General features: G+C 47.0%; 1 protein-coding gene across 9 annotated transcripts in view; it reads right to left on the bottom strand.

Moving 5' to 3' along the window:
- The window catches only part of sash1a (SAM and SH3 domain containing 1a), a 161,860-nt gene that overhangs the window by 33,418 nt on the left and 113,702 nt on the right, over positions 1-14,740 (bottom strand). For all 9 annotated transcript variants that reach the window (XM_076013420.1, XM_076013411.1, XM_076013412.1 and 6 more), the window contains exons 2-4: positions 9,679-9,807; positions 621-671; positions 5-54 (exon numbers count right to left, since the gene is read on the bottom strand). In XM_076013420.1, coding sequence (XP_075869535.1) covers positions 5-54; positions 621-671; positions 9,679-9,807 — 230 coding nt within the window. The remainder of the gene's footprint in view (positions 1-4; positions 55-620; positions 672-9,678; positions 9,808-14,740) is intronic.

The following is a 14,740-nucleotide window of genomic DNA, read 5'->3' as shown; positions in this document are numbered from 1 at the left end:
ATACTTTCTGTCTGTTTCTGGAGTGGACACTTGACTGCTGAAGCCTAGTGATTCCTGAGGGCACAGAGAGACAGAGAGAGAGGGAAGGAGGGTGGTGGAGATTAACCTTTGACTCAAACAAGACTTAAAAGTGATGACAAAACAACTTCAAGGTCCCTCATCGCACAAAATCCAACAAATTTTTTTCTAGCAACGATGTGCATCTCCCCAGAAGTGAAAACTGCTCTACTTCCATTTCTCACCCCACCCCCCCATTTTTTTTTTTTTTTAGAAATGGGCATGTTAAAGAATGCTTTTCTGGAAATGAGCTCTATGTGATGTCACAAAGGGCACTGATAACACTCCTGGGCTTGTGACAGCTTCCGTTATGCTCTCTCACAGCTTCCTTATTTTTTTCCTGTGCCAAACTTTGCAAACTACAACGCGTCACTTTTAGCCGGAAGCTAAGATTAGGCATTTTTGCTGGATGCTAATAAACAGAGGGCTAAATACGCCATTTTGTAATACAATTTTTTTTCTTTCCATAAGCAAAGCTGTTCAACCAGATTCCTTAATAATACAAAAAATAATAACAGTGAGTATAATGTGGGACTTTTAGGGAGTACCGTGTCTCTGCATACCTGGATCTCAGAGCGAAGCTGCAGAGACGTGCTGCTGGAATCCTGTTTCTCCTGCAGCGAAAAGACAAGAGAAGACGAAACGTGAGAAACAAAGCGCATGAAAATACTGGCGGCTGACTGAGACAAAGCACCCCCAGCTGGAGAGGACGAGATGCGCGTATGCAGAAAAAACAGAGGGTTGATTACTGACTCGGCGCACTGACGTGCTTAAAAACACCCTCATGTAGGAAAGACTGGAGACACGCCTGTGTGAGAGCCAAAACAAACAATAGCACGTGAAGCAGGCGGCGTGCCAGGCGCACCTCCACATGTCAGGTCTTGCTTGAGGTACGCAAAAAAAACCAGCTATACGTGTTTTGGTTCGCTAGCGAGCGCCGTTGGGCGGTGGTGTCGCATGACCGAGTGTCCGTCTTTCTAGCAGAACCGGACGCGGACAAAAAAAACAAAAACGCTTACGCACGTAACGAGTGAGGAAGGTGCAGCCTTGCCTTGCTTAGTGCCAGGCAGCCGGCACCTGTTGGTTTTGAGCTGCAGCGAACTGCACTTGAGAAGAAAAATGACACTGCAGACAAAGTGGAACTGTGTCAGATCAAAACCAGATGCATCTATCAAAATATTTTCACTCTAGAAAATGGAGTTGAATGAAAATGGAATGGAATGGAATGGAATGAACGCACCCAGTCAGGTAAGGTTTTCTTCCTACGGTCCAGTTCTTGTCCTCTTTCGCACAAACCCAACCGACAGACTTTCCGTTAAGCAGGAGAATAAAACTGAGCATTTTTTCAATACCTATCGCGCAAAGAAGTAAAGACACGAACACAGCATGTTAGTCTGAACTTGACCTCAGTCCTCGGTGTCTGTCACGGCTTGTATTTCCATTCATCGCTGTCCCTTAACACAAAATAAAGAGGTGTCCTCATCGCATCAGCATGTCCAAAAGCAGGTGCACCCTCAGCGACGACAAGTCCGCAACTTTCCTTTCATCCCCGTGAACGAGGAACCTCCTTCGATCCCAGAAGGGTTAGGGTTCGGTTTGTGCGGTGCATAGTTTTGTGGCTATGTGTGCTGTATGCTCCTGAGCTCTAACGGAGAGGATTACCAGAGTCTTTACTCATGCTTGGTCATGCTCACTACAGTCTCTAATTGTTACAGGTTTGCCAACATTTAGGTTTTCAAAAAAAAAAAAAAACGAAAGAAAAAGTGGACAATGGGCACTGCATCGCTAACGCCTGTGTTTTCAACTGGCAAACATGTTTAAATTCTGGTATTTAGCCGAGGAGTCCCGCAGGGAAGAGTGTCCGGCCCAACACTGGGAGGTCCCAGGTTCAATGTCTGGGCAGTTCAGAACCAAAAATGCAGCCTCATGCAGGCACAAACAAGAGTCCTTCATGAGCGCCCATGAGTCCCAAGTCCAAATTAAAGTACTGGGTTGTGTGAGGAAGGGATTTGCTGTCACGACCCCTGGAGGGAAAAGCCCAAAAAATGAAAAGAAAGAAACGCTATGCAGTTCTTGAACTGTTTCAGTAAAAATAAGGAGACACAAAGATGCTGACAAGAATGCCAAGAAGTCTGATGTCATTGATTTTAAATGAGACTGACAGATTTTAAGGAAGCGGTCAAGATCATGCCATTGCTACTGCCCCACCGCAAATCAACTGGGTGAGCTATTCCTGTTTGGCTAACACGTACCACATGACTGAGACTTATGAGAAACAGCAACCATGTCCACCAGATTTGCTGATAGCAAACGTTTATGTCCCAAGAACCTCGATCAATAGATAGCGACATTTTTTTTCTTCTGATTTTTGTACAACTGCAGCCACCTCCTGTAAATCTAATGAGCTTTACATTTAAGATGTAAAGGGGGGCGCACTGATAACTTGAGACTCGGTGAGAATGTTTACTGGTGAAGAAACGAGCAAGCAAGGATAAAGAAAACGATAATAGCCGAGCAGGTGAGGTCACTGGAGACACATTCAAGTCTTTCGGGTTATCTTGACCATAATGTTTGTTTCCGCTTCCGCAGTAAGAACCCCGGGGTTTCCTCAAACACAAGAACAGGAAATTAGACGGCTGCCCCTGATGCATACCCTTCTCTATTCAGTACCCATATATTAAGATTATTCATGTGACAGTCACAGGAAGCTGAATCAAGAAGCGTTTCCTCCACGCAAGCTAACGTGCTTCCTCATCTCAAACAAAAAGTGACCCGCAATTTAACCTTTTTTGTGCCATGGTTGCATTCCTCCCACCAACCTCACCTATCCATTGCATTGCATTGGCTCTTCAACTCTCTCTCTCTGTCTGTCTCGGCCTGTTAACTTATCAATCTGTTAGAGTAATCACGTGGGCAGAGATGCACGTCCGGAAGTCCGTTTCAGAAAGTAAATCAAGAAATGTCGGAAGATCCCGGAGTCGTGCGCTCAGTCCCAGAGGGGCGGAAAGTTAAAGAGCAGCAATCTACAGGGCCGTAAAAAGAAAAACCCTCATCCAGCAGACCTGCTGTCATTGCATTAGCAGTCCACACACAGCAGGAAATGCTGGAACCCCACTGAATGGCTTTTTCCTCCCTTGTAGGCACCGAACACAAACACACATATCCCTTAAACAAGCACGGCTTTGGCAGCGAGCCGTGTTGAAACAATCGCTGCGGCGCTGAAGAACGCTGGCGCATCTACAGAAGAGCCGCACGCTTGCATGCATAGGTCTTTTTTTTTTTTAAAGTTTAGTTTATATTTGCTGGAGATTTTGCGGAACGCACAAAGTGACAGAGATAAACCCAGTCAGTGTCTCTCCTCCACAGCATCCCACCCCTCGACACTGAAGGCCTAGAGGACGAAGAATCCGAGGCAAAGATGAGGGAGGAGAGGGGGGGGGGGAAAAAGAAACAAACAAAACACCTACATCCTGTTTGCTTTTGCGCTTCGCGTCTGCCTGCGACGGCAGGGGGATGTGCTGAGAACGTCCGCGTGAAGTGCTTCCCAAAGTCGACATCGGATCCCTGGCAAACCTGGGTGCCCGGCCTTGCCTTGCCTTGCCGCTCGGCGAAAAAAAAAAAAAAAAAATGGGGGAAGTGTGGAGAAGTAGCCGGCGAAACTGACACAGTTCTGCAAAAGGGAATTTCAATTCGGTACGCTTCTTTTTTCTTTTTTTTTGAAGGGGAGAGTGGGGGGGGCGGGGCGGGGGGGGGTGAGTCTCAGATCTCATCGCAACACACTCCCAGAGGGGGGATGTTATCCTCTACTTGAACTTACCCAGAGCCTCAGCCAGAGATAGTAGCCTACTTCTACCCCGAGTTGGCATCAATGTGTGTGAATGTGCCTCCCCCTCCAGATGTCCACGGGTTGTCAGACATATATATTTTTTTCATTCCATGCACGGCGGTTCAACCCTCGCGTGTGTACGTGCGACGAACGGCGAACGCGAGACTGATTGCTTAAGCGTGACTGAACCGAGTTAAAATTTGAGAGAAAAAAAAAGGGGGCGAGAGGAGAGAGTCGGCTAATGAGGGTCACGCTGTCTGCGGACAGAGAAACGAGCATCTGCAACGACTCAACCTTGCTTCTCCCCAGCTTCAAAAGCCCCAGTAAAGTGACTCCGATTCTGCAGTGCCGCTTGGCTTTTTTTTCCCCTTCCCATTAACCCAGAAAGCGCAGATAATTCCTGCGCCGCTACCGCAGGACCGGGGGCCTCTGCGAAAGCATTTGCAGATGAATTTGAAAGGCCGCGCCGTGAAGTTACCACGGCGGGGACCGGCTGCCAATCTGAAGTGCAGGGCAGAAGCGGGTGGGCGGGAAAGAAGGAAATTCGGTTTGGGGAAGGTTCGCAAGCGGCGTTGGTTTGCGAAAGACTGGGCGTGTTCCGGTTTGCCGGGGTGGTTCCGAGTGACTTGGTAGACTGGAAAGACTGGTGTGAGATTCAACAGCTTGAGTAAAGACCGACGCTGGACCACTTCCATTTGTGAAGCTACGTCATTAAATCAGACCAGCTGAACTGAAAACCAAAAGGTAAAAAAATTAAATTTATCTGTACACTAGTGATACTCTTTAGCACCAACACCAACATGCATTTTCAGTGCAAAATAATCACTGCCAGTGTGATATGGACCATGACCATGAACAAAGTTAAGCAAAAAAATATAAAGAAATAACCACATTGGAGCCAAGTTTCATCCTTTCAGCGCAGGCTGGAGCTTCAATTCATCGAGCCCACACTAAGACGCTGTCTGACCTCCATTCCTCCCGCCTATTTCATTTTCCGGGACCTGATGTTATACCCATTATCGGATCTTTATTTTTCAACAACAGAGGCCCAATCCCGGTGCCGCCCTTTGTGCTACACTAATGTTTGAGTTGAATGTTGTGGCAACAGAAGGTTTATTCGCAGATCAGGCGCGTTCAATGTGCGTCGCCGCTCTGCAGCCACGGGCCCGGAGCTGAGAAATAGGGTAAATAAGCAGCCAGAATTTATGACCCAGTCTGTCGTTCTCTCAGGCCCTGCAGCTTCAACCCCGCTGACCTGACCCACTTTGGAGGGCTTCACGCGGGCGTTTGCATATTAACCGCAATGTTCCGCACGGCTCCTCACCTCATGGCAAAACAAAACAAGCGAGTACTTGAGACTTGACCCCCCAACTGTCAAGCCACAGGGCTAGAAAAACCATTAGAAAAACCATCCCTGCGGCTAGCACATCAATCTGACAGACGGCAGCCAAGGCCTTCGAGTGTGTTTTCATTGAGGCGTAAACAGCGCAACCATGTATTTACCAAAGAATGAAGCAAAGCAGAAAGTGTTCATTCTGTGTGGCCACCTTGATTCTCCACAACGGATACATTTGTCGACGTTACTATAGATGCTCTCTGAACTTTTCATGACAATCATTGGCATGCATTCATTACGTGGTTGTATTTTGAGAGACGTGCATTAATTTGGATCGATCCCAACTGAAAAACGTGGGGGGAAAAAAAGGCTAAAACCCTACAGTTTTAAGAGAAAAACACAGCATAGCTCTATATGTATGTATAACAGAATCTATTTCTGTTCACATTTCCAAGATATTGTCATCTAGATGTCTGAGGCATGAATCCTGGGTGAGCGGACATGGCATCCCGAGGAAGAAGGAAACGCTTCACACTCCCCCCGCCCCAAAATCCTCTGGTGAAAGACGAGGAATTAATTCCCCAGGAGCAGCACTCAAGACTCCTGAACACCACTCACAGAAGCGGCAAAGAAACACACACACAATAAAATACAAACAACAACACAAAAGCCTTTTAATCCGCGTAATTGAAGCACTGAAAGTAGCGGCTGTCAAAGTGAACAATAACTATTCCGCCTTTTAGCGAGGCCACTGCGCTTCATTTGTGCTTTGGATTGAGAGGCTGCAAAACAGATGCGGCCAGTTGGCCTGGATTCAAAAGCAATTATCCAAAATAATGTTTCTTTTAAAAAAGCAACATGTACAGGAAAATTTAAATATCCCATAAGTATGTTACCTTTGAAGCAGTTTGGCGGTTAATTCCGAGGTTGTTAAATTGCACTGAAAAGATTTAACGGTCTTTGCGTTTCGATATTATAGCGAAGACGTAGCGCTACACGCTAAGCGATGTTAGCTTGCCCACCGGTGGAGAAGCGTGGCAACCTTTCCGTGGCCTCGGTTCCTCTTTCAAACGACTGTGGATTTCCTCTCTACTCCAGCAATCAGTGTTGCAGAGTTACCACACAGCCACCCCAGTGGGAACCGCACAATGTTGTGCCTATACAGAAGCACCGTGTATGGCGGCGCTAATCTATAGATCGCATTCCCAAAGGGGGAAGTTTATTTAACCTCCTTTGTCCATGTCAGTGATTAAAACCAACACGGACACGCAGAGAGGAAGTGGCTACGATAGGCATCTTTGAGAGAGCCTCAGTCATCAGCTTGTCATCGAGCGAGGACACCTTTATCAAAACACGGGGACAGTGCTTAAAACTAAAAGTGAACACGAGCGGGGAAAAAAATGTACACGCAGGAAACAGATCTTGGCATTGGCATTTTATCAAATGTGCAAACTACTGACAAGGCCAAAAAAAGATTAGCAGCGAGACATAAAGTTGCATCCTTTAAAGAACAGAAACTTCGGTTAGAAAGCTTCTTCTTTCGAAATGCTGCTACCCTGCTGACCACAGCCAAAATGTGGACACTGGTGGTTTTTAAATGGGAAATTTTTATAATTCCCATCTTTTCAGTGTTTGCTTGACGTGAACTGTTCCCTCATCCAGCGTCTACTTCCTCTTGACTTTTTTATTTCCCTTTGCTTGCAGTTTGACAGTCAAGGTCTATTAAAGTTCAGCCCTTTCACCCTGTAAGTACAACGAGCCTCGAACGGAGACCTTGAGTGACCATCACGTCTGAATGCACGTCGTCGCTCAGCCGCGTCTCTCTGAAGGCTCGGCGGGCAGGTGTGCAGTAGCGCCGACGGGAGGCAAGCGAACACTGACGAGTGGCAACACACTGACCTTTTACAACTGACTGATGGCGAGGAAGACAATGCCTGGACAGGGAGGGGGAAGCCGCTGAGAAATAATTGCATCACCCGCCATCCGGTACCCTTTAGAAAGTGACAGTGTTTTCCCCCAAAGGCCGAGTCCTTCAAGGAGCGCCACTTAATAAATGTCTCTGTGTTTACTCGACTTGGACGTCGTGACCTTCCCTAAACATCTGCTATTGGTCCTCGGGAAGGAGGGCCCTTCACTGGCTCAATGTTTCTCTTTCCATCTCGGCGTCTTCAATCCAAAACCATTTGTTCAAGCCTGGGTGGGGGGGGCGGGGGGGGGGGGGGGGGTGATCGAACTCGTCTTTGCTGAGAGCCACATCAGCATTGCGGTTGCCGTCAGGGTTCCAGTTGCAACCATTGTTGCAAACTGTAACTGTAAAATGACCGTCTCTGCAAGTTATTATTAAATATTCCACCCAACAGTAGTGTATAAGCTTGCAAAATATATCTAAGATGATCAGACTGTATATGCAAACAACAAGTTATTGATTAACTTTGTAACTTTCATTAAACTGTCTTGCATCTACATCAACTTTTCTTAAGGTTCACATTTTGAAATTATTTTTGTGCATCTCTCAAAATAAAACCTATTGGCCGTCAACATAGTTTATGACCAATGCACACATCAAACACCTGTTAAACTTATGCGTTTCAGTTGAGCACTCTTTAAATCTGACTGTGCAGCCATACAGCAAAGTGGAATAATGAAAATGACGAAAACTGCTAACTGGGGATTCTATTTAGCAACATCAGCATCAACGTGCACTTTCACTGCAAAACAATCACTATCAGTGCGATACAGCGCACGCGTCTTGAGACTTAAATGCATCATCCCCAAAACTAATTTCAGCAAAAAAATAAAATAATAACAACCACATTGAAATCCAAGCCAAGTTCGATCCTTGCAGTGTGGGCTGGAGCTTCACTTTGGGTGAAGGTGCTGTCTGACCTTCATTCCACCCGCCCTTTGTTCTTCCTCTCCTCGTTCCCTATATTTTGGTGCCAAACTTTGCAAGAGCGATGGGACAGCTGCAGGCTCTCGCACTCACCATCCCCTCAGCCTCCTCCCTCCGTCTTCCTCTTGCTCATATCCTTGTCCGCCAGACCCCCTCACCCCCCACCTTCCCCGTGCTCAGCTCCATGCTCAGGGCCTGCTCAGCTCTCCTCTTCCCTTTCTACCTCACAGACCGTAAAGTAACACCTCACGGCTTCCTCTTTCTGAGCTTTACCTCCTGAGGATGGAGCCTTCTATTAAAAAAAAAACAAAACAAAAAAAAAACTGAGGTAATCCGCATTGCTCTGAAACATTTGCATGATTGCCGCCTGGCGATATCCAAATATGCATGCAGGATTATTATAATAAAGTGCCTAGAGCATTGAGAGGAGGGTGTCCGCTTGCATCCTGGACAAGAGGGCGCATGATAAATCAGGTATACAACCAAACCAGAGCTGTCAACCCCATGAAAAGCACATGACTGTAGTTAAAGCAGAGGAATCCCCCTTTAGAGATGGCATACCATAATACCATTAGCAGGCTCTTGCAGACTTGGTAGAATTTCAATATTCATTTAGTAGCGCAAATATGTGCAATTATAATGGGGGGTGGGGTGGGGGGGATTGCAAGGATCTGAATAATTGCTTATGCATTCGTATTTTCCAACCAATTGACATTGGCATGAATGTGTTACAGAGCCGTGATGAATTCAGCCCGGCACTAAACACTTGCTCTTGCATTTGTGTCCACAAGAGTTGTTGTGCTGTTCAAAGCTCGGCCCCCTTGGTGGCTTCACCAGCATTCCTTTATTGGTCTGTGTGTTGCCCGGCAACCAATGGGTGCCCCACGAGCCCACATCCTTGTCAGGAGGTTCCCCACACCCACCACGGACCCCTGGAGCTTGGACGGGACTTTATTTTTTTCAGGATAATTAAGGATAATTTAAAAGCATTGTGCTTCATTACCATTTTTGAGGGGTCCGATTATGATAAACAGATTTTTTCCAGCTCTTTAAAGTGGTTACTGACGTGCATTTGTTCGCACGTCAGTAACCAAAATGATGAGTTTCTTGGTTGTTGAGTTGATTATCATAGTAATGCCTACGCAGACTTTTTATTTCAAATTTAAATGGAGGAAAAGCTTCATCGCCTAAGACATAGTCATAGTCATCTTTCCCGTAGCTATCATTAGCATTGAGTGGCTGCCCAAACACAACGGAGTGAGCTGTTCCAAGCCACAGATGGAGCAGGTAGGGGAGGCGGAATAGAGCCAGAAACAGCCTCTTCAGGATGAGTGAGAGAAACATCTGTCTTGTTTGTTCTGACCAGACAAACCTCGTTTATTGTTGGAAGCAGACCAACAAAACTACTTTATTAAATCTGGAAGTGGCCATAACAGGGCCCCGGTAAGACTTTGTTGGCCAAGATTTGTGGAAAATAAGTCATTATAGCTAGTCAGTGAATTTTAGGGTATTTAAGGGTGGGCAACACCAACAGTGTGAGTGAATTGTGCGTTTGTGTGCTTTTACCATGTCGAGCTCCTGGGAGACTCGTCTTCTGCGCAGCTCCTCCATGCGGTCGCTGACGTCGCTGAAGCAGGTGTTGTAGTACTCAGAGTACTCCTGGGCAAGGTCATCAATGTTACCCAGAGAACCATCCTGGAAAGAGGAAGAGAAGGGGGAGGAAAGGTTTACCCAGGGAGCAGCGACATCCTGCCAGAGGAAAGCTGATAATCTCATCGGACAGAACGCTGCCACTGCAGAAACCCATTTGGAAAAGTTTGGGGATCTGGGAGGGGAAAAGGGCTTCAACAAGTTTTTGACACAGATTTCTAACTCTGAGAAGAAATTCGCAGCTGCTCTTGCTCATTCAGAGCTGTATACAACCCTTTTCCAACACGGCAAACAATAGTTTAAGAGGAGACACAATAACTCGGTTTTGCAAGAGCATGTTGTAGTCATCTATTTAAATTCTGTTGCAACCAGGCAAACTAATTAAAGCCAAATGTATGTTGATCTAAACAACCAGTCCACTCATGACAACAGAAAAGGCCTAAAAATATCACTCATGGGGACGTGGGGGGGGGGTTGTATATCATGGAAGTTTATCAGATCTTATCGGCCGTCATTCAGTGAGTGCAACTTTTTCCCTACGGTTCCATCCCGGGTTTTGTCTTGGCGGAGACTCCTATCAAGGGTGCCCTTTACCTCCTCAGACATTCGCCGTGCTCCAAAGACAAACACAACCTTCCGCTTCGCTGCCGTTTAGGTCAGCAGCACAGTTCCTGTCTTTGTATGGAAAACGAGTGTTTGGGCTTGACGGAGGAAGCCGTGCTTCTAGCAGCGCGGCTCAGGTCTAACTTTGGGATAATGCTCTTTGGGTGTTACGTGCAGGCCAAGTTTGAGGTTTGGCAATAGCAGCATTGAACGGAGAGAATAGAATGTCAGAGAGCCCGCGCAGGCAGCAAGATAGTGAAGCTATCGGGAATCATGTGGAGGGCGGGCGGACACAGAGAAAGAAATATTTTTGCACCAAGTCAATTGGCAAAGTTGCACTGATGATTGAGGACCTTCAAAGAACAATAGCCATGTCCTGTATACGGTATGTGGGTACATACAACTCTTAAACTGTGAAGATAGCAGCATTTGTGCTAGCGTTGTGTCGCGTTATTCTCATTTTCACATTGATGTGAAGGGACATAGCTTTGCTTTCATGGCCAGCTACTCTTTGGCTGACAAAATAATGTTCTGACAATGTGGTGGGAAAATCAGGGGGCAAAATGGTAACTAGGAACTGGAACTAGGAAGCAAAATACGAGCTGACAAAGTGTCTGACTTCATGGTCCAAGTCTCGAGATCTTGGAGATTTCTCTCGAACTTGAAGCTTCAGGATATAAAGCAATCTTTCTGTCCCGTGTGTGAGCTAAGGCGCTCGCCTTGGTTCGAACGAGGCCTTCGCCGGCAGCGATGGGCAGCTGTTGAATATTCATCAGTGTTGACCTAATCTGTGCCAGGCAGACAGCTAGCATTGAGTCACTATGCAGGGGCCCGAACAGTCTCCCTCAGTCTCTGTCTCTCTCAACCGGACTCACTATCTAGGTGCCAGGCCGCACATGAATGGATCACTGTGAGCGAAAGTCAGCGGCGCCACACAGGGACACACACATAGACACGCACACACATGGGTGCATAGGGCCCCTTTAAACGCGTATTAGCATGCACACACATGCGTGCCAGAGATTTAAAAAAAAAAAAAAAACGCCGGAGCAAAAACAAACTGATGCGAGGAGATGGGACCGTGAGGTGGGAAGAGAGGGAGAGCGGGTGATTGAGCAACTGGGAGAACATCCGCAACCTCGCACACATCCAACCTCCCCCGCCCCCCCGATCTGAAGTCCACTTCAGCCAGCTGTGCTCCATCCCTCCACTATTGTCACTTGAGACATCGCGTCGGGGCCCAGACGCGGCTCGAGATGACGGAGGCTCCCAGTGGGGAGCTCGTCTTGAGCGGACACGTGTTTTCCTCCTTCATTCCTCGCGCCGGCAGAAAAACACCCCTCCAATAACACGGCACTCCGAAGATGCTGTGACTGCCACACGCATTCCGGGAATATTTGAATTTATTGGCCATGTCGAGTGACTGAGGATGAACGTCCCTCTTAGATTACCCACCGCCTCTTGATTGATGGAGGGCCACTCCAGCTGGGATTACTGGTAAAACAGATTAGTCGGGTCTTGGCAGGAGAATTAATTAATTACCCCTGACATTTTTTACCCGAACGCCAGAGGGACCTCGGCTGTCAAAAGGTAGAGCCGCATTACATGATGGTTTCATTTTAATGCAAGCCTCCAAAGGCTTGAATAACATTCTCGTGCTAGCGCGGATTGCTGGGATTCCTCCAATTCTTCGGTTACATGAGCTCAGCGAGGTCCGACGCAGCTGATGGTCACACCCCACCTCCGGCACCTTGGAAAGCGATAGCGCGTACACTCGGGTCACAAATATCCACAAGCGAGCAATGAAAACAACGGCGAGAGAGCGCCGACGCCGGTGGGAACATTTCATTGGGCAAGGTTACATGGAAGACGTGAACTGACAATTTTTCCCAGAGGGGATTTGGATGCGTGTGCCGGCATGTGAGGCCACACTTTGGGGTTGATTGAATAGAGGGGGGGTGCGAGCGAGGTGCAGTTCCAATCTTGTGAGCAGAGCTCAGGGTTGGATAGGTTATTGTTGGTGAGAAACAGATTGGGGAAGCTGTTAGCGCGAAGATAACACATCTGGAGTCTGGAGGAGAACAGAAACCATCCGAGGACATCTGAAAGAGCTGATCCGACTTCACATGGATGGGTTTTGTTTGCGTCTTTGGCATAAAAAAAACTGAACTAACGACAATAAAAAGGAGCGTTTATCGTCATGCGCGCATGCCCCTGAAATGGAGTCTAGTCATGTTTCAGCTGATGTAACAGCTTCTCCTCCCGGGATGTTAGGAAGGTCTACACCCAGTTTTGACTCAAACAATGACAACAATAGTCATACAAAAAACTGGGGAAAACACCACCCAGGCAAGAATGTGCTTGTGAGTTTGTTTTTTTTTCTCCCTGTGTGTATTTGCTGTAAAGAATGTGTGTGCGCGTGTGTCATGCGCACAGCTTGAATGCTGCCAACTCAGTCAATATGGTCATTCTTTTCGTACAGGCCAAATTCTCTCCATCTGTTGTGTTAAAAAGAAGTGTTGCATTTCACTTCTGTTCCAAGACTTTGCAAAAATACACAAGAGCGCAACCATTGAGGTGTGATGAAGGACAGGACAGCTGTTAGTGGGGGGGGGGGGGGGGGGGGGGGGGAGAATGAATTCAGAATTGGAATATGAGCAGATGTTCTCACAGTTGCAAAGTTTTTTGCTGCTAGTTATATCACTTCAGATATTTGAAACAACAGTAAAAAAAAAAAAAAAAGAAAATAAAACTTTAAAGAAAAGAAACATTCATCAACATCACCCCCAGTTGGATTTGCTACTCCACGAACAGTAATGCATCAGATTTGCTAAAAACCCTAAATCCCTCATTGAAATGATTGGGTTTGAGTGTGTTATTGAAATAAATACCAGATTCCATTCTATTCATCACAGAGTGCCACCGAGTCTGCTCTAGTTACAGGCTCTGCTGATGTGTTTCTGTCCTTTGGAGTAAATCTAGTGGAAACAATATTTTCTGGGGATTTCACTTTCACTGAAGCGCGAAAGTAGTTTTCATTTCACGGGTTCTTCATGACAAAACATTGATTAAATAAAAAATATATCCACACACAGAAGAGGGGTTTACGCTGGGGTCATGTTTTTTTTTTTTAAACAACTTTGCTAAAAGTTTCCAGGTCACTCAGGAAGAACGCTCCTCGAGCTCAGTCCGTAAGAAGAGACATTCCAAAAGTCTGAAAATGACCCTGCTATGTTTACACGATGCCCTTTTAGCCCATCATACAGGTGATCGCGATGCAGGAGTTCAATGGTAGTGTACGTGGTATTAACCACAGGCTTGGCTGTTTTGACTTCCCTTTCTTTGTGAGGCTGAACCAAAACAAAGGCAACAATGGGGCCGTGCACCTGATGCAAGGTTACGTCAGTAGCGGGATCACTTTCACTTGCCATGCGCAACAGGGAAAAAAGCCTCCCAAGTCCATGGAAATGCGTTGCATTGTACTAATGTTTCACCACTGAAGTGAACAAATGGTTCGATCAGCTGTCTAGCGAGTCTCCGAGCCATTAAGCAGGCTTTTCGGCAACAATTGTAAAGGGATGTTGTGCTTCAGCCAACTTTCAGACTGGCCAACAGCATAATTCTAGTATCACTCAGTATCACTAGACAGGAAGCCAATCACTGTGAAAAACCAGGTGGGGAATTTCAAATTTCCATTTTGCAGACACGTCATGACTGGCTGGGGTGAAATATTGAGTCATCTTGCGTCATTGAGGAAAATTTATTGGACGCAGAATTTTGGAGTTGGCCGTGGATGTCGAGGAGGAAGACAGTTGAGGAAGGTGAGGGCAGGGGCGACAGCCCGACCCTTTCAGAGGGCTTCCTGAGGATGTCCGTGGCTCGAGCAGAACAGTGCCCTGTCATCACCGCACAGGAAACCGGCCAGATCTCCGTGTGACCTCAATGATGAGATCAGTCCGGGAGGGGGAGCGGAGGTGGCGCAAGCCAAGGCTGGGCCCCGGCGCGACAACAGACAAAACCGGGCTATGTGTAAGAGCGCCACTGGCGCAGACACGAAGTGGCCTGGGTTAGCCAGGGTTTGGCAAGGACTCCTGAAGCCCCGGCTGCTATTCTGTATGAAGTAGTACGTGGAAGAACGCGCAGAGGTCGCCTCAACTCCTCACGCGGTTTCCCCCGGACGCAATCAATACTCATGTCTCAAGACAGAAAAAAAAAAGAGTGGGTTAGAGGAGACGCACTCTCTGGTATACTGCCAGAGTTTTCCGAATGGAACGTGTTCCCACCCACGCTGTGTGAAATAACACCAACTCTCTTCAAAAAGACATGGATTCCCTGCAGGTGAGTGCAATATCCCTGCACAGCCCCGCTTCATGTT

This window comes from Nelusetta ayraudi, unplaced genomic scaffold, assembly GCF_046127955.1.
Source record: "Nelusetta ayraudi isolate G7.1 ecotype Tasmania unplaced genomic scaffold, CSIRO-AGI_Nayr_v1 ptg000151l, whole genome shotgun sequence".
Lineage (NCBI taxonomy): Eukaryota > Metazoa > Chordata > Actinopteri > Tetraodontiformes > Monacanthidae > Nelusetta > Nelusetta ayraudi.
Note: the sequence above shows the minus strand (reverse complement) of the source record. Positions and strands in the feature narration are given on the sequence as shown.